Here is a 19,040-nt window from a genome sequence, read left to right on the forward strand (position 1 = left end):
CTCTTTAAGTTTTGCTTTTGTTTGGGAATTAATGCAATATGATATGAGATGAAAACATGGTGTCAGGAAGTGCCAAAAAGGGAAGAACAAATACAGACAATTCCTTGTAAATTTGTAAAATGCAACTGATCCCAGTTGGTAATAATAATTATTAGACTTAAGTTGAATGTTAGTAAATGTGGCACAGATACCAATTCAATTACCATTAGAGCTAGAACAATTATTCAGTTAACTGATCAGTTTTAAAATCTTAAATGATTATGCAACTATTTTGGTAATCAATCAGTTGATTAAAGTTTTAAGTGACAAAAGTAAAAATTATGTGATTCCAACTTCTTAAACATAAATATTTTTCTGGTGTCTTTACTCTTTAGATGGTAAACTGACTATCTTTAGGTTTTGGAAAAAAGACATTTGGATGTCATCCTGGGCTTTGAGAAACACTGATCCACTCCATTTTTCACCGTTTTCAGACTTTTTATACACCAAACAACTAAGTGATTCAATTAGAAAATGATCACTGCATAAATCATTAATTTAAAGAATTGTTAGTTAAAGTCGAAGTTACCATTAAATTGACAGGAGATATTATAAAAACAAATGTACATAGCTCAGGAATGTGTCTATCAATGCAAGCAGAACAGTGCTACCAATAATGTGTCCGTCAGGTAAAACAGACGTGAAGAAGTGAGAAGCTTCAGTGCAGTAATGATGGTTTAGCTAAAGACGTCATGCGAAGGCAGGAAGCTGCTTCTGTTGTGTTAGTGAAAGGCATTTACATCCTGGTGGAAATACCACATAGCTGTGTGAGTCTGTTAACTGGTAGAAAATGGCTGAGACAGTTCCGCATTGCTTCTGCCCAGACTATTTTGGAGGAACACAACACCGGAAGTCGTAATGTTTAGGTCGGAGCTGATTGGCTAGAAGAGTCAAAGACTTCCTGAAACACAGCGGTGTGAAAATGCGGTCAGTGTTACCTGCAGTGGCTGAACAACTATTCCGAGATATTCAGAAAACATACCAAGAGACGTCTCAAAGTAAGACGAGAGGGCCAAAGACACATGCATGTTCTTAAGCGACCGCTGCCTGTTGGTTTGTCTTGATATAAATTAGCTGTAGCATCACTAGCTAACAGGTGGTTGGAGCACTGACAAACTCGGGATTTTCTGAACTGGTTTAACGAGAAGACGGACTAGCTAACCCTTGTATTTTTAAAAACATAGTTGCCTTTCCTATCCTCCACAGAAACGTGAACGTGTCATTTAGTGTATTTTCACAGTGTTGCTGCCGTTAAACAAGTGCAGTTCACTATCTGGACTGTAGGCGGCGCTGTTGCAACAGTTTTAATTCTCGTGCTGTTCTGCGGGTCAAAATTGATCCGTTTTGAAGTTTGAGAATGTGGAAAAATATATTTATATTTCCACAGTGAAACTTCTGATGTCCACATTTTCAACAATTTTGAGTAATCTTTGAACATTTTTTGGAAAAAAAAAATGTTAAAAATGTTTCTTAAGAACATTCACATTAAAATCAACCAAAATCCAGCGAATTTCGCTGGATTTTGGTTGATTTTTATGTGAATGTTCTTAAAGAAAATCTTAGAAGTTTTACTGATATATATGTAATCATTTTAGAGGTTTTTAGGATTTTTTTTTGAAGATTTTTACTGATTTTTTGAAAATATTTACAAGAATTTTCTTGCCAAATTTGGGGGATTTTTTTTAAACAAAACTTTTAAGGGAACTTTTAAGGAATTATTTGAAATTTCTTCCTGAAGGTTTTGCAAATTTTTAGAAATTTGGGGAATTTTTTTTTGCAGGATTTTTGGATTTTTTTTCAGACAAGGAAACACTATTTTTTTGGTGCCCGTAAATGAGGACAACAGGAGGTTTAAGTCTGACCACAGACCTGCGCAGGTTTATACAGCTACAAATGTAGGTCTTTTTTACAGGAGACATTATGACTTGTGGCTGTTTTCTCTATTTTATGTATACCAATTAGCCAAAACTGAAGCAGCGAGCCTCCTAGGTTTTATAATTTACACATGTGCTGGGGTAAAGATGTATTGTGACTTGCTGGTACGCTCAAATGGAACAGAGACCTCATTTATGTTTTTATTTGATGTGAAAAGGGCTGGTAGTATTTTTGAACAGCCTGCTGCCATAATTCACACATCACCAACTTTATAAATAGGTTCCTGAAACAATTACTGAACATAATCATTTAATCAGACTTTTCATACAATACAAATATAACACCGCTTTACAAAACTTTTTTTTGTATCCCTCAAATGAATTCAGAATCCAGTAAAGCAAAATAAGACAATAATACAAAGTGATATGATAAAAGACATATAATAGACAAGGCTGTTAAATAAGTAGAGGTTGGTTGAGTTGTCTCCAGAACTGAAAAATTTAGTGATTTCAAATTGAAATCGCAATTTCAAACAGTGCAGTTAACAAAGTGTTAAGGTTGTAATTCAGCATATACATTATGCCATGCATCTGATCCAGGGTTTAAACTTTTGGGTCAAGGGTTTTCTAATTTCGTACTGTCCTCCCTGTGTGACAGTTAAGCTTTTGATGGTGCGTCATCACCACCATTTAGATTTGTGTTTTTTGTTTATTATCAATTAGACAATCAATATTGAACTGAAGCTTGAATTTATAAATATCAAATTGCATATCAAATCACAATTTCTGTCAGAAAATTTGCACTTAGATGTTTTTTTCCAAATCGTTCAGCTCTAATTGTCCCAGGTCAGTTCTGAAAGGCAGAATGTAGGATGCGGACATGTTACGCCCCTAAAGACTTTCAACAAAGTTACATTTTAAATTATTAAAGATTACATCCAGCCTCATCCTGTTTCAAATTATCGCTGCCTTTATGGACGTTTTTAATGTTATTACTGTTCCACTATTATTTGGTAGCTGTTAGTTCTAATCTTCTTTTAAATGTCTAAACTGAAGCACACACGCCTATTTTTAGCTTTGGCTTCAGGCAGAGTTAACGTATCTTTGAACTGAAGTCACGCCTGTTCAGGTTAGAGTTGACACAGCCACTGTGAGACCGTGCCCAAGGCCATGCCAACAGTTATTTTTTTTACCTGTATTATCTAAAACAGCTATTTGACTTGAACCAACAAATATATTGTCATAAGCTTCTCTCTGCACACGTCAGTCTATTGGTGCCGTGCCAGCAGGAGAGAGGAAACTATGTAAATGCAAAACCACACAGTAGATAAACAAGCATTTAAAAATAAATGGTTAAAAAAATATGGCTTGTGGTGCATGTTGAAATTCACTTTCCATTGGTAATTGCATATAAAATTGAATGGATTATTATTATTATTTTTTTTTTTTTTAACAGTGTTTTCTATTAAAATGCAGTGTTACAGTTTAATGTGTCCCAAAATGAGAACACTAGGCGCTCATTATCTGGGCACAGTTCTCCAGCGGCTAGTAAAAACTTTTTTGAGAGGCAAAGTTAAACTAAATAAGTATGGCCAAAACTATAAAGGTTCTTTTTGCTTCGCTGTATAATCTGTCTTTACCTCTATCTCTACATAAAAGCAGAATTTGTTTTCTAAACATATTCCAAACACTTCAGCAGCCATATTCTCACTGTATTTTTTTCATACGAACTTTTTCATCACTGTTAAATTTGTGGGGTAAAGTTTTTACTTTTTAAGAAATCTTTCTTCTTTTTGCAGTCCCCAATGATCTGCTAATTGCGTAAGTATTCATTTTCTTATTACATTTTACATTTACTGCCATCATGTTTATTTATTACTAGCTCTGCCACCAAATTAAATTAGTTTTCTTTCACTGATGTTTTTTTTCATTCTGAGACTATGATTAAAATTGTCATCCAGTCTTCTCTAACTTTTGTCACAAGTAAAAGGGTTTGCACATGGCTGAATCTCAGTGGGTGTGACGTGCAGAAACCACACTGAGGAAGACGAAAGAGGCATTTTCTACTGTCTGGATTTGCCCAAGTGACGTAGTACTGAGACACATTGTCATGATGCTGCTCTGTTTCTTTATGGAGACGTTTCCTGGCAGCAGTTTGACCTACGGAGAGCGAAGGTTTCTGTCTGGGTCAGCAGCACCACATCCTGTTTGTTAGTCAGGAAACCTCTGGATTAGGGGGCTCATCACACTCTGTGGTAGTTCACAAGCAGACCATTTCTTTTTTGAATGTATCTTTGGTTTCCATCAGTAGAGAAACATATAGACCATATACCAACAAACTCCTGTTGTCCACTTCCACGGCCATCAAACTGAGTGATTCAGGTAAATGCAGTTACTGGTCATTGGTCCACATAATTCTGATCTCATGGGGACATAGTATGCTACATCTTTTTTTCCACAGATAGGTGGTTGAATACTATTTTATTTATATATGCTTAGATTCTTAACCAGATGATGTGTGGGAAGAAGGAAGAGGACAGGAAAGTAATTTCTTGCATCAACTTTAAATATTAGGTTTTGGTGTTAGTTCCCTAAAATCACAGAGCAAGAACTTCCCTCTAAATTCACAATCATACACTAACTTTGAATAAACATGCACTGATGAAATGATTGTAAAAGAAGCAGTTTTGCTGGTTCTTTTACCAATGCCAGCCTCAAAATCCAGCTTCACAAGAGGCTGACGAGACAATTACACACATGAGCAGGAGTGAAGTTTCTGTTTGTAAATCTGGAACAGTGTCTTTGTTTTGCAAAACTTGTGTTTCTTTTCCAGATAGGGCTTCAAGAGTTGATTGTTTTTATTCTTGAGTAATCTTTTGATTGTTTTTTCAATTAATCGCTTGGTGATTGGTGACGTCGTCAAATATTGACCAGCAGTTTGACACCCAAAGATCTTCAATATTCTATAATGTAAGAAAAGAAAACCAGCAAGTTTGAGAACCTAAAATATCAAATATATAGTTTTTTGCCTAAAGATTGACCAACATTTAACTGATTATTACAGTCTTCTTCTGATTAATTTTCTCTCAGTCAACTACATGAACTAAACTTGAGTTGGAAAAACACAAAACACATTATGGATAATGTCTTCATGTGTTTCCCTTGACTTTCATGTTTATTTTCTAATGTCTTACAGGCTGAGGTTTGTCTTCGGACCTTGTGCATTACAAGCTTTGGACCTGGTCGACCAGCATTCAGTCACCTGTCTGTCCTCTCCCAGTGGACGCAAAGCCTTCCAGGTCTGTTATGTATCTGTCAGTACAGAAACTTTACCATCACTTGTCCTACTTGCACAGATAACATCCTACAAATGAATAATGTTTGCAATAACATCAAATTACTGTCACAATTCCACAGCCTTCCACAGGAAACCTACTATATAATTGTTGTGTGCAAGAACATTCACATTCTTCTGAGATAAACTATTAAATGTTGTGATTTTCTGCAGAGATAATATCAAATTCTTAAATTTATTTCTGTCCTAGTCCTATCAATCAGCTATTTTTCATTTTGCGTCAAAACATGACCCGAGTCACGCTGTCCTCTGAGTTAACGTCAGTAGGATGTAGCTTGTGGTGGGAGAAACACGGCGGTCCACTGAGGTTGTGGTCATTGTGCCCCAAATTTCCTGTAAACTCCTTCAAGCTCTTGTAAAAATAGCTTTATGAAAGGTATCGTAAATTACAATGCAGCTAAATAAAGACATGGATTTTGTTCTGTTGGGAGACCTTCATCTCAGCTATTGCGTCTTAATTGTTTCACTTCTTTCCCCTGAAGGCTGTCTGATGTTTGCTGTCCAGCAGCTTGCATTCGAAACGATTAATATAATCATGTTTGTTTTGGCTTCTCTTTTGGAAAACATCATCCCCCTCAAAAAGTGTTTCCTTTTCGTCTTCTTTTTTCCACACTCGTCTGTGATTTCTAAAGCATGTTTTTTGTACTGACTGAGGTTTTAATATCATCTAGTCTAATGCTGAGCTACAATTATTCATTGATTACATGGATTTTAACACAAACTGGCTGCTTGTTTCTATTGTAGTGACAGTAAATGAAATCTGTTTTGGTTGTGAAGTTTCTGGACAGCAGTAGTTTAATGATATTGCTCTGAGCTTGAGGAAGCTGTGTGTTTTTCCATCCTTTTTTTCCATTTCACATTGCATAGACTGAATGAATAATTGATTAAAGCTGGTGTAGGCAAGGAGATTTAAACCAATGACAGGTCTTTCCCCCCACACCAGGTGAGAGGGTATAAAGGGCAACAAAGACCACAGTGAGAACAGGATGTGGTGGCACAATGGGTTGTATGGGGGACTTTTACTTGAGAGAGCAAGATACAAATCCTGGGTGAAGCCACAAATGTCGAGGGGCTTGGAATAGAAAGGGAAGAGCTGCAGCATGGGGTGTATATATTTTCAAAGTGTGGCATTTTATTTTTGTTTTTTTTTCTCCTGTTTCTAGATTTCTTTCTAGTGCAGTTTAAATGAGAAACTAATTGACAGAGTAATCAAGTATGAAAATCATTTCAGGCTATGTTAGTTGTTATTTGCAGCCTGTCTGTGTAGATCAGTGTCATTTAATTCTTGCTGTGTTTGTAAGTTTAGAAGTCCTAACAGTAATTTGGAGGTTGGCAGACTGTCTAATGTTCAGTGGGAGTAGAGCAAGTGTTAACTGTCAGACTGAACCTGTGGGAAGGTCACACATCCTCTGCTTAATGCTCCACTGTTAACGTTTTGTTCTGCAACACTTCAGTATGGACGCCACTCACACGTGGATGCAGGCTGCTGCTCACTCATAGCTGTAGATTAACTATGGATCAAACGCTTATAGTGGAAGTAGTTTGATATTTTGGAAAACACATTTATTTCAATTCTTGCCAAGACTTGGGGACCAATGTCAGTCTCATCCATCCATCCATTATTTATACACCCTTAATCCTCATTAGGGTCAAGGGGGGCTGGAGCCTTCCCAGCTGACTTGGGGTGAAGGTAGGGGACACCCTGGACAGGTCTGTCAATCAACACAAAATGATAACAATATAAAACTGCAGCCAGTCACCAGTTAGCTAAACTTAGAATAAAGATTGAAAGCATGGGATTAATCTTCTCATGTCACTCAGCGAGCAAACAAATAAGTGTAAAACCCAAAACATCCAACTCAGCAGATCATTGTTTGCTAGACATTGACATGACTAACAGAAGAAGTTAATGACATTGATCATCACATTACAAAGCAATGTTCTGCTCAGAAACCTTTTGTCCTGACATTCATGTGGATGTTACTCTGACATGTAGTACCCACCTACACACTGTTGTAGGCCAGTGCCTCCACACTCGCCAGATACCAGTCTGATTGAGTATCTGTGGAATGTGCCAAAAAAAGCCTCATCCACAGAGGCCCCACCCCAAAACACAAAGGACCCAAAGGATCTTCTGCCTTGTCCTGGTGTGAGACACAAGACCCCTCAGAGCTGATTTAACAACACAAGGGGATCTCCTACATAATATCGCACAGATCATTTTAACGTTATGGCCATTTGGTATATAACAGAACATTTTTTATAAATGATACAGAGTATTTCAGTAGCATGTAATTCTTAATGACAAATTTTAAAGGCAAAAGTTTCAAGATGAGCACAACGAAAAAGTACACAGTGTCATCAGGTTGTGTATTTGATGGAATGAGAGTATTCTTTAAATAGCTGTGAGACCTACTCAGATCTGTCCCAGGCTTCTCACCTACCTGCACGGACAGGCCTGTCTTTTGAGAACAGTAGCATTACATCATGCCTAAATGCACGCCCTCTCACTGGAACATTTTTTCAACAAAAACTGCATGTTAATTATCACACAATGTTCTAGTTTGTCTTTGTCAGACGTTTTGAATGTGGAGTTCACTTTGTCTCATGAGCAGCTGTGAGTGTTGCTGCTGTGATGTTAACTGGTCTGTTTTATGTTTTAGTGATGCATTTAGGAGGACTTTACTTTAGAATTTACTGTTCAGTTGACGTCGTAACGCCAACTATTTAACTTACGCTGTTCTCTGACTCTGGCTGCACATTGGCTTTTTGGTTAGCACTTTCACCTTGCAGCTAGAAGATCCCTGGTTCGCGTCCCGGCCTTCGCATGATTTTTCTGTATGGAGTTTGCATGTTCTCCCTGTGCATGTATGGGTTTTCTCCAGGTACTCCAGCTTCCTCCTACAGTCCAAAAATGTGCTGAGGTTAATTGGTGATTCTAAATTGTCTGTAGGTGTGAATGTGAGTGTGACTGTTTGTGTCTATGTGTAGCCCTGTGATAGACTGGTGACTTGTCCAGGGTGTCCCCTGCCTTCACCCAAAGTCAGCTGGGATAGACTCCAGGATAGGGGATAGGCATATTTTTTAAAAAAATGAAATTACATCATCAAAGGCCTAAATTGTAAAAAACTGAAAAAGTTTTCAATAGGTTTTTATCCCTCCAGTTGTCTGTGAACATATCATATGTGACATATGCTTCAGTCAGGAAAATCTTTCATATGCAATCTATTTAAAAAACTAGCCAAGATAGGCTTAAAATGGGACTTTCATCAAAATATATTTTTTCTACTTTTCATCCAACAATTCACCAAAAAATTAACAGTTTGTGCCAGACCCCGTTAAAAACATAAAATAATTCTGTCCTCCCTGGCACCACTGAGAAGCTTTGAGTGACTCGACAGCAACCAACAGTCATGTGACAAAAATTTAGAGACTTATTAGGTGAATTGCAGTTTGTGTTTGCACAGCAGAGAGGAGACAAGAAGCGAGACTGAGAGGAAAATAAAACATAGTTGATCAATAAAACAAACACAGCGTTGCTCAAAAATAGCATATGGAGGAGCAAGGTGCAAATTGTTGGTCTACAGTTGATGTGCAGAGTGATGTGGAAAACACGTATTTTGTAAAAATGTGAATAGGCCTTGTCAAACAGAACATCTGTTGAAAATAATGTGTGTGCAGTAATCAAGCAGGTTCAACATTTGTTTTTGGGCTTTTTTAAATGACTTTTTAAAGATTTTTTTTTCTATTTCTAGCCATTGTTATGCTGTTACCATAGAGGTGCAGGACTTTATATTAACATAAAAACTGAGCCCACAGTGAGGACAAATGTGACAGGAGCGAAAAAAACAACTAGAAACTGCTTGGGGTTCAGAGGGTTGAGTTATAACTTAAGTTTTGGCTGAATTTAATCACACCAGGTCTGGGACTTTTAAGAAATATAAGCTAAAGGGGAGGAAGATGCCGCTTGACGGACCAAAGGTGACGTGGTGACAGCCCTGATCTTTCAGTTTCACCTCGAGGCTGATGTTTTTACTGAAGATAGAGCATCGTTGGACAGCATGTGACAGCTCTGTCAGTTAGAAAAGCGTCATTAGATCTCTGGAATAGAGTGAAGCCAATGATGACGTTCAAGGAACGGAACCTCATTTCAAAAATAAAGCTTCCCTGAAATTAGTCATCCACTTTTCAAGAGTTCATACAAATTTCCTGTGAGGGGATGAGAGGATGAGAGAGAAGTTATCTCTCACTGGATTAAAAAAAACCCCAGTTATCTCAGACATCATAGGGTTCTGTGTGAGTGTACTGGAAGTACGATGACGTACTAACTGGGCCCTGTGTCAGAGATGCTGCGATACAAGTTGGTAAATTTACAAATTCCGACATTTTTGTCATTTCCTGTTAATATATTGTTTCCATGGGACACAATGGACTTTCTTGTGTTGCTGTGGTTATTTGGTCTCCTCTTTCCTTAGAAGGAATGAATAACTCATGAGAACGTGGCATTTTACAGCTGGGATTTTTCACCTTATCTCGTTCCTAATGCTCGGTGACCTTTTCGTAAGGGATGGTGTACCGACATCTGTTGGGAAACAGCAGTCGTGACTTACTGACTTTAATGAAACTCAAAATGTGTAAACACAAAAGGAAAGTATAAGAACAATTGTTTTTATTATTTTGTAATCTACCACTTTTTCAGTTATTTAATTTTCTTTCCACACCACCAAACTATTTACTTTGCAATGATTTTCATCAAAATAGCAATGACTTTATCTTTAGTATCTTTTATCTCATCTTTCCTCAGCTGTTGGCCAACATGTTTCTTTTATCACTGATACTGATGCAAATTATCAGTAATTAAGGAAACTGATAACCAATGTTTGGAATTTAGATACATTTGTAGTAAAAAAAATGTATTCTTTGTATTTGAAAGACTAGACAAACTCCAAGTCGTGTTTTTGGGTTCTAACTTGTGATGCAGAACCAGTCAGATGGTGCTCTAGGTAGTTCTGTGTTACTGTGACTACAGGTAGAGAGATGTAACTGTATCAGAGCTAAAGTAGCACATTTTTGAACAAGAAAAGCACTCAGAGAGTGCCAGGCTGCTCAGTCGTGATTTCCGACGGATGAAATCTTTAAAAAATTTATTTGTGGTCTGCATCGGATGATTTGTAGTAGAATCGCAATCATGTGGTCGTCATCAGGCTGCTGACGTAGTGTTCACTGGTAATCATAGTTACAGTGACGCCGTGCTGCTATCTCGCAATGATATAGAAATCTTTGACAAATCCGTGGATCCAGACTATAAGCCGCATCAGTGCCAAAATCTAAACAGGTGGTCCTTGTGTCCCTTCTGACCTTCCCTGTAAATTTCATCCAAATCCGTTTGTCTATTTTTGAGTAATGTTGCGAACAGACAAACCAACGCCGATCGTCACATAACTTCACCATGTTCCTTGATGGAATAATTAACCTTATTTGTCTGGTTTCAGTTTAAAAAACAATAATAGTAATTGGAGAAATGCAGAATATAGGGAATCAATTAAAAAAAATTCTGGAAATTGGAAAAATTGTGACTATTGAATCCAATCAAAGCCGATAATTGGTTGACTTCTACTTTAACTGATTTTACTTGTCCTTATATTTGCTTGAAATGAATAATCAGTTGTCAGACTTGTTGCAGATTTCGTTTTCTGTTCATCAGCTCTGTTAATCATTAATCAGCTGATATTTCTACACACATGAACAAACTGTAGATTGCAGTTTTACGGTTTTGCACAACTAAATATTGAGGTTGCTGTTTCTGTCTTTAGGTTTCTGAGTTATTTGTTGCACACACTTGGCATTTTAAAAAATTGGTATGTTCTGACAGTTTATAGACTAAATAAAGTGACTTATTAAAAAAAATCAATCAGTAGATATATATTAAATTATAAACCAATACTAAATAATTAATTAAAGCTTCTAACATGCACATATTTCAATTGCTGTTAATATTGGAATCTTGTTTTTGTATCTTTTCACCTGTTGGACAGTATAGTGACAGGATGCGGTAGAAAAAAAATGTACCAGCTTGGAGTAAGCATTTCCTGAGCCCGCAGATCATGTTTGACACTGCTGATCAGATGCTGTATGACATCTGTGGCAAACAACAGAGCGTCAATGTCCTCGCAAGGTGGTGGAAGGGTTGGTTCAGATAATGTTGTGCCTGTGCTGAGTGAATGAGTGGTTGAAGAGAGTGGCAGCTGAAGAGACTCAAAACAATTTATCCTTTCTCAAGTGCCATTAGTTTGCCAAAAGGTTCGCTTGATGGGAATGCAAAAAAAAGTCTATATGACATGGAGAAGAAGGTTTTTTAGCACTTAAAGTCAGCACACATGAAACACAGCTGGATCTTGAAGCACTTTAGTCAAGCTAAACGTATTCAGTCAGTAAGGACTGGCAATACAAATATATAGACAAAAGGAAAATCCAACATGAAGTGTCTTAGTAAGGTGTTGGGCCACTACATGCTGCCAGAACTGCTTCAGTGCACCTTAGCATTGATTCTCTAAGTCTCTGATCCCTGCTGGAGAGGTGAACACCATTCTTCTAAAAGATACTACCTTATTTGTTATTTTGATGATGTGATGGAGAACACTAACACATTGGTCCATAGCTCCTAAATGTGTTGAGATCTGGGCACTGAAGGCCGTAACATACAATTCGCATTATTTTCATCAAAACATTCAGTGAGTTGTCGTGTTTTATGGAAGTATTGTCATCCTGGACGACATCAAATCATAAAGTTGATCACTCACCCTCCAAACTCCCCAAACTGTATTTGCAGTGACTCTTTTCTTTAAGGAGACTAGTGGACTCGAACCATGTCAGCAAAATACCCCCTACAGCATAACAGAGCCACCAGCCACTGTTGAGGTGACGGGTTCAGGTTTTTCCTTAAATTTGTAATTTGTCTGTACTATCTGATTGCATATAGATACGGCGGCTTCCCAGAGATTTTAATTTCCCCAAAGCCCTGTTTGTGAGGCGGACACAGTGGACGGAGGGCTGTCCCAACTCCTGGTCCTCAGGCTCACCATGGCTTCCTGACAAGTATTCCCATGAGAGCCAGTGTTTCAAGCTGAGATGCAGCCAAAAACTTTTCTGAGTCTTTAACTCTCACCGTTCCATCTGCAGTGAGTAAATGACAGCTCTTGATGGCTAGTGTTTGTTGAAGAGGCCTGGAGCACTGCCAGCCGGTGGAAGCCTCCAGTTTGTTGTGCCTTTTGATGATATTCGCTGCCAGCTTTGCAGTGTTGAGCTGAAGCAGAGCCACATTATCTATGATGCCAGCAGGAAAACAAAAGGAGCCCAAGTGTGAGCTGGTTTTCAATAAACTTGGCTCTTTACAAACACTTGCAGTCCTCGTCTTGGTCACCACAGCTTTACTGCTTCTGTCCTCATCACAGTGTGCATGGTGCTGTGTTCATCTCTCCTGAGGTGCTTTAAGTCCATGTGATTGTCTCTTTTGTTCTTTATTTATAATGAAGTGTCACATTGAACAAATGAGGTGCTTTTACTTTCATAGGTCATAGGGAAAGGTAATTTATTGGAGCTCTGCAGAATAATGGAGCCTGCTCTGCCAGCTTGGGAAGCATTAGTTATGGTGAAGTGTCACGCTATTCCAACTACCTAATGTCCTCATGTGCCATGTGCATGAGGACGACACTTAAATCACTGTCTGTAGGTGGGAGTGAGTGCCGACACCGTGGACAGGAGGTTCTGTCAGCCAAGGCCATTAAACACCCCATACAGCTTGTTTAAAAATGCATCATTTCTACCTCGTCTCCCCCTAAAAACTAATGTGAAATGATGAGGTTGGTGGAAGTAGCCTCACCTTCAACTCAAACACCAATCTGCTCAATTTTATGAAACATTTAAAAAGAAGATCCAACCAAAAATAGTTCACATTAGGATACGCCTGTAATGTGGACTGTAAAGTCAGTAGTTTTGAATCTCAAAGCTGCAAAGTACAGAATCAGTTAAAACAGTGACAGCTTTTGTGAACTTTGATGTACTACAACCAAAATGGTGTGTTTGAATTAAGGACTTACAGCTGTGTAGTAGAAGCTGTGTCTACATAACAGTAAAACACCGTGACTGCTGTCATAATGGGTGAACAGTTTGATTTCACACATGAAGTAGCTGCAGGGCTTGTCTACTGATGACATCATTACTAGTCCAGGAGAAAAAGCAGTGAATTTTTGAGATGATCTGAAAATTAAAAAAGAAATCAAAAAGCTGGTTTGTATTGTTTGTTTGCCTGTTGGTCACCATCATAATCTATGACGATTGTTTAAGGTTGCAGAGAGACAGAGACAATATTGTCTGTTAAAAAAGGAGAAGATGTTCTTGGACACAAGTTCATGTTCTCACTACTTTCTCAGAACTCAGCCGTTCATGCCTGAACTAGTTGAGGGAAACGCATTAAAGAGCTTGTTTTCCTTCATACCTTTTCACACTTTTACTGTCTCCACTGTTGCGCGGCTACAGCACACAGCCGCCAACACAAATATCTCATAGTTGAACCTCCTCTCTCATAAGGAAACAGTTTATATTTGTCTCTGAGTATAACCTTTCGACTCAGGTCACCGCAAACAAGCTTTGTCACATATTTAACTATACTTTGCATGAATCTGTTGCAGGTAGTTGGAGGCTCTGGGACTTTGTACACTTGCTTCTTGTCCTGTCACTACTGCCCCTGTCCAGCCTTTGCCTACACTGTGCTACGGAGGAATGAAGGCCTGCTGGTGAGTCTTGTACCAGTTGTTGCATATGTTTGGCTTCACATCAGGTGTCAACTGATTTGTTTTATTCAGGGCCAACACCAGTTATTAGCAATCCTGGAGACTATTATTTGGAACTGAAATACATTTGCATCAACAATGACAATCTTGGTGTTAAAATTCCCTCCAACACAAAACGTCAGTGTAATGTTCTTACTTATTTATGTTTTACAAATGTTTAATTCAACATTTAGATTTCATTGTTGATGGGCTGTTTCTCATGACGTGTAACCAGTCAGATAGTGCTGTGGGTGGGACCTTTCTCGAGACTTCAAAGTGCATAGTTGTAGTTTATAGTTATCAACAAATAGAGACAAGCGGCTGCATTAGAGCCAAAATAGTGCACTTTAAATTAAGAGATTTTAGCAGGAGTCTTTTAAAACAGAAGAAGAAAAACAGTAATCCAAAAATTGCTGACTGTTGGATCCAATATTCAGTTGACCTCAACTAAATATCATGTTATGGTATATAACACAACGTGGTATTTAGTTGGGGTCATAAAGTCAGAACATCTTCAAAAAAATGTGTCAATGCTAATACAGCATTATTAAAATAACATGAAATAGCACAATATTCTGAAAATGTCTGATCATGTGTTCTGAATTAAATAGTTTAATAAAAAAGTGAGAGTACTGTATAAATTTCTACTCAAAATTTTGCTTTGAGCAGTATTAGATGACTATTAATTTGTACACATCTTCATAAATAGAGTTGTGTTATTAACTGGCATTTCATTGATTATTATTACAGCACCTTTTTTGAATAATACTGAAAGGGAAAAATAAAGTTTTTTTTTTCCTATAAAAAAAGAAGCAGGAGAGTTGTATGTAGTGTTGTTCAGTTCTGGGTGATCCCTGCAGCCTCTGAGTGGTGTTCCTGCACCTGTCAGGAGGTTGGGAAGTAGCCTATTTGTAGCCTGCAAGGTTAAACCCAGGGCACTGGCACCAAATAACTTACCAAACTGTACCTAGCTTGTTTTAAGAAATGAGGCGGAGATTCCCCCAAACCTCCAGTGGAAACTAATACAGCCTTGATGCCTTGATGGTCTAAGTCAGTGATTCTCAAACTTTTTCTGTCAGGCACCCTTTCGGGGGACAAAAAACTTATGCGCTATGTGTATATATATATTTTTTCCATTTGTTTGTTTTCCACAGTAAAGATCACGGATGTCAAACTCATTTTAGTTCAAAGGCCACATACAGCCCAATTTGATCTCAAGTGGGCAGCAATAAAATCAGAGCATAATAACCTATAAATAACGACAACTTCAACTTTTTTCCTTTGTTTTAGTTCGAAAAAGTACATTCTGAAAATGATCACATTTAATGAACTATCTTTTTACAAAACATTATGATTATTCTGAAATTTCTTAAGAAAAATAAGTTCAGTTTCAACAGTGTTGCGCCTCAGTTGATCATTTACACATGCATTGCAACTGACAGATCACAGTGTTTCCACAAAGGCACAAAACATTTACTCACAGCTGTCTGGAACTGAACAATCTAGTATTTTACTTTGTGATCAAAACAACTTGTCAAGGCCTAGAAATTATTTCAAATTTACAGTTTACAAATTTACAATTTACAGTTAATGTCTTCTCTGTAATTTGTACACATTGTAAAGTCATCCTGTTGGCCGAAATGGACCATGTGGCGGGCTGGTTTTGGCCCCTTGGCCGTATGTGTGACACCATTGGTAAAGATAATCGGAGGAGATGAGCTGAGGTGGTGACGTCATCAAGTAGGCTGGTGTTCCACTTGCACATAACGAAGCGTTTTCAGGAGTCCGTACTTACGTCCATACTTACCAAGTACACAAGTACGGACTCGCATGCAAGTATGGACTTGCGTACTTGGTATTGAGAAACGGTCAGCGCAGTTTGAGTATTGTTGTGCGCCGCGAAAAACAGGCCGATGTTAAGACAATAGTTTAACTAATTAGTTCCCAGACCTTTTCTTCCCAGTCGCTCGCATCCACCTTGCCATGCCTCTGCGCCCCCAACACTTTTAGCAACACTAGTCTAAGGAAAATGTCAAGAAGTCCCGGACCATACAAAGAACAAGACAAGACACACAAATACACATAATGTGTCCTGCTGGGGTTGAACACTAGCTCAGAACACATATGTATGGTGCACATTAGACACGGTGGCATATTTACACACAGTTGTGAAAGCTGTTTCACAGACATTGTGTCTTGTCAGTCAAGCGTGTGTCCTAGAAAAAGCCTTTACCCAGTCAAGCGAGACAAAGCACACTTTGAAATGTGTGTGACAGATGTGTTGTGGTCAGGTCATGTTTTAGTCTGGTCACTGATGGGCGTCTCCCAGTGGCTCCGACTGACTGTTTTGGCTTCAAATATGTGCAAGAACACGACCTCCGCTCCTCCTCCGACTGTCAGGGAGATTTGTTTCCCTGGAGGATGCTGCTAAAATCAGTGTGAGAAACAGAGGACTGCAGTAGAGCATGGAGACTCCCCGTGAGCACATCAGCACCGTTGATATTCCCCATGACAACACACAGAAGCCAGAAAAATGCCAAATATTTACTCTCCAGCAACTTTTCAAGCTAGTTTTATGAAGCAGAGATTGAGTTTGTGTCGTTCCATGTGTGAATGCTAAATGATGGTGGATTTCGATTTTAGCATAACCCTCCAATCCAGACATCAAAACAGTCCTGCACTCTGGAGACAGCGAGTTTGACCATGCAGTCAGTCCTCCTGCCTCGCTGGAACCACTCTCTTCATTCTGGTGCTCTGCATACTCCAGCATGACTGGATAAGATCAAACCAGGTCTGCTCTGTACTGCAAGTAGGTCAGAGGACCGATAAATATGTTCTCACACCAACAGCAGGCAGCCAACATATGATATTCAACAGCTGACAGGAGAAGCTGGGGAATAAACTTTTGTACTTTTGTCCTTTTCAGTTTGGGCCATATTATTGCTAAACACAAACTATCAGAAGTGTTAGTGTGAAGGAAAACTCATCTGTGATTCTTGCAGGAGGCTGAGGGGGAAAACAAGTCAATGATTAACATGTCAGTGCAGATAATAATGAGAGGAGCCTCTGTATGGTTTCAGTGGCACACCAATGCAAAACTGCAAGGTGTTTGTCACCCCACACACATTTAGGTTCTGAAACTTCTTGTTATTCATCACACAAAAACCCATTTAGAAAACAATACACACTAATAGCCCTCTTCATCAAATGTACTTTTCATTTATATAAACGTTTAGAATTGTTCTCACATTTGCTTTGTAACTAATATTCTGAGAGTGACGATAAGTCAGTGGAACATTTCCAACAGTTCAGAGCCAAGTGATGCCCATCTAGTCGTGTGTTTACATCTGATCTCTGATTTTAAATTACCTGGACTGTCATTATGTTTTCATATCCGCCTCATTAATCACATTGATGCTGGTGTTCGTGTAATGAATCGATGTCTGCAATCTTTTCTCCCAGTGCAAACACATCCTGGCGGTGTACCTGTGTCAGGCCATGGCTGTGACTCAGCAGGAGAGTGTGTCTGATCAGCAGATGTCCATTCTGCTCAGCAGGACATCAGCACCGTGACAGCAGGTGGACCAGCACACCTGGGTCTACAGGGGCTCACTCAGGGACACGGAGCCTTTTGGATGACAGTCGGTGCTTTAAATGGACACTTCAGGTCACTGCAGAGAGGACCGGAGCACGGGAACACGGGAATCAGATATCCTGCTCTTTCATATGTCTCTGAAAGACTACAGATGTTGCCTTTATTTATTTATTTTTTGAAGAGTTCCTAATCTGTTTCCAAGGATGTGACATCTGTTAGATGAGTACATGCTGCTTTATTTTTAGTTTCCTTTTATCTAAGGCGGCATCAATTACAGAGTTAGTGAGCATCTGCACACTGAATTTACTTGAGACTTTTTAAAAACATGAACAATTTTTGCAATGTGTCACACATCAAAACCCAAATTATTCATATCCATTTACAAATTTTGATTTATAGTGAATTTGTTTTTTACTACTGTTATTTCTTCTAGACAGAAAATACATAAACAACTCTTTGTTCAGCTCCTCTTTGTGATGATCTCCAGATCTTTGAGGTTTAAGGCTTCCTCATTGTCATTCTGGTCTTTAGTTCCTCCACAAATGTTTGATGGGATTCAGGTCTAAACTCTGATTGGGCTGAGTGTACATATTGTTTCTGTTCATCATTTCTTCACCAGTTTGGCTGAAAGTTTTAGATCACTGTCTTGTTGGAAGCTCCATTGCTGCCCAAGGACAGGTTTTTTTCTGCAAACTGCCTGGTGTTTTCCTCCACAGTCTCTAATACAGGTTTCTTTTCTCATGATCCTGTTCACTTTGACAAAGTTTCCTTGCCCATTAGCTGAAAAACACGGTCAAAGCAGTATCATGTTCGACCATCTTCTTAGGGTTGGATGCTTCTCCTTTCTATCTTGAAACCAAAGCCATGTCCTTGTGTTCAAAGAACTCCATTTGAGAAGCCCAAGTGGAGTCCACCTGGGTTGGCAGCGATGGAGATCAGCCCTGTTCAGCGTTTGCTGAGTGTCTCATTGAGATGTTGTTACTGGAACTGTTCGGATTCATCAAGATGATCTTTGTGGTGCTGCACATGCATTTTCTCCAAAAGATGTGTGAAAAAATTAAGGCCTAATGTTTCCTCTAATTTTTCCTGAGTCTGAGCAAACACACAAACTCCCTGAGTGTCCCTTGGACCACTGTGAGCAACATCAGACGTGTGCACTGTGGTCACACCAGCATCACATCCATTCAAGTTACATGGTTCATTAAAAGAATCAAATTACAGCATTTACATTTCTGTTAAAACACTTTGTCAACAGGAGCCAGTTGAAGGCTGCAGTGATTTTAGTGACACTACAATGTATAAGAGTGAAGTTATTGAATATTTGTCTCTCTTTACTGTTGCAGCGGTTT

The 19,040-nt window shown here is 38.7% G+C and overlaps 1 protein-coding gene across 1 annotated transcript; it reads left to right on the plus strand.

The window, feature by feature from the left end:
- The first annotated feature begins 917 nt into the window (after nucleotides 1-917).
- Nucleotides 918-18,159, plus strand: zswim7 (zinc finger, SWIM-type containing 7). The gene is made up of 5 exons (XM_023280175.2): nucleotides 918-1,037; nucleotides 3,713-3,734; nucleotides 5,110-5,212; nucleotides 13,956-14,060; nucleotides 17,559-18,159. The coding sequence occupies exons 1-5, from the start codon at nucleotides 962-964 to the stop codon at nucleotides 17,667-17,669; spliced, it is 417 nt and encodes a 138-aa protein (XP_023135943.1). The 5' UTR covers nucleotides 918-961; the 3' UTR covers nucleotides 17,670-18,159.
- The last annotated feature ends 881 nt before the right edge of the window (nucleotides 18,160-19,040 follow it).

This window comes from Amphiprion ocellaris, chromosome 14 (genome assembly GCF_022539595.1).
Source record: "Amphiprion ocellaris isolate individual 3 ecotype Okinawa chromosome 14, ASM2253959v1, whole genome shotgun sequence".
Lineage (NCBI taxonomy): Eukaryota > Metazoa > Chordata > Actinopteri > Pomacentridae > Amphiprion > Amphiprion ocellaris.

Excerpts from the sequence above, each read along its gene's own strand:
- zswim7 (XM_023280175.2), top strand. The coding sequence starts at position 962 with ATGCGGTCAGTGTTACCTGCAGTGGCTGAACAACTATTCCGAGATATT. Across the intron at positions 5,213-13,955 it reads GTGGACGCAAAGCCTTCCAG|GTAGTTGGAGGCTCTGGGAC; the intron begins GTCTGTTATGTA and ends AATCTGTTGCAG. Across the intron at positions 14,061-17,558 it reads GGAGGAATGAAGGCCTGCTG|TGCAAACACATCCTGGCGGT; the intron begins GTGAGTCTTGTA and ends CTTTTCTCCCAG.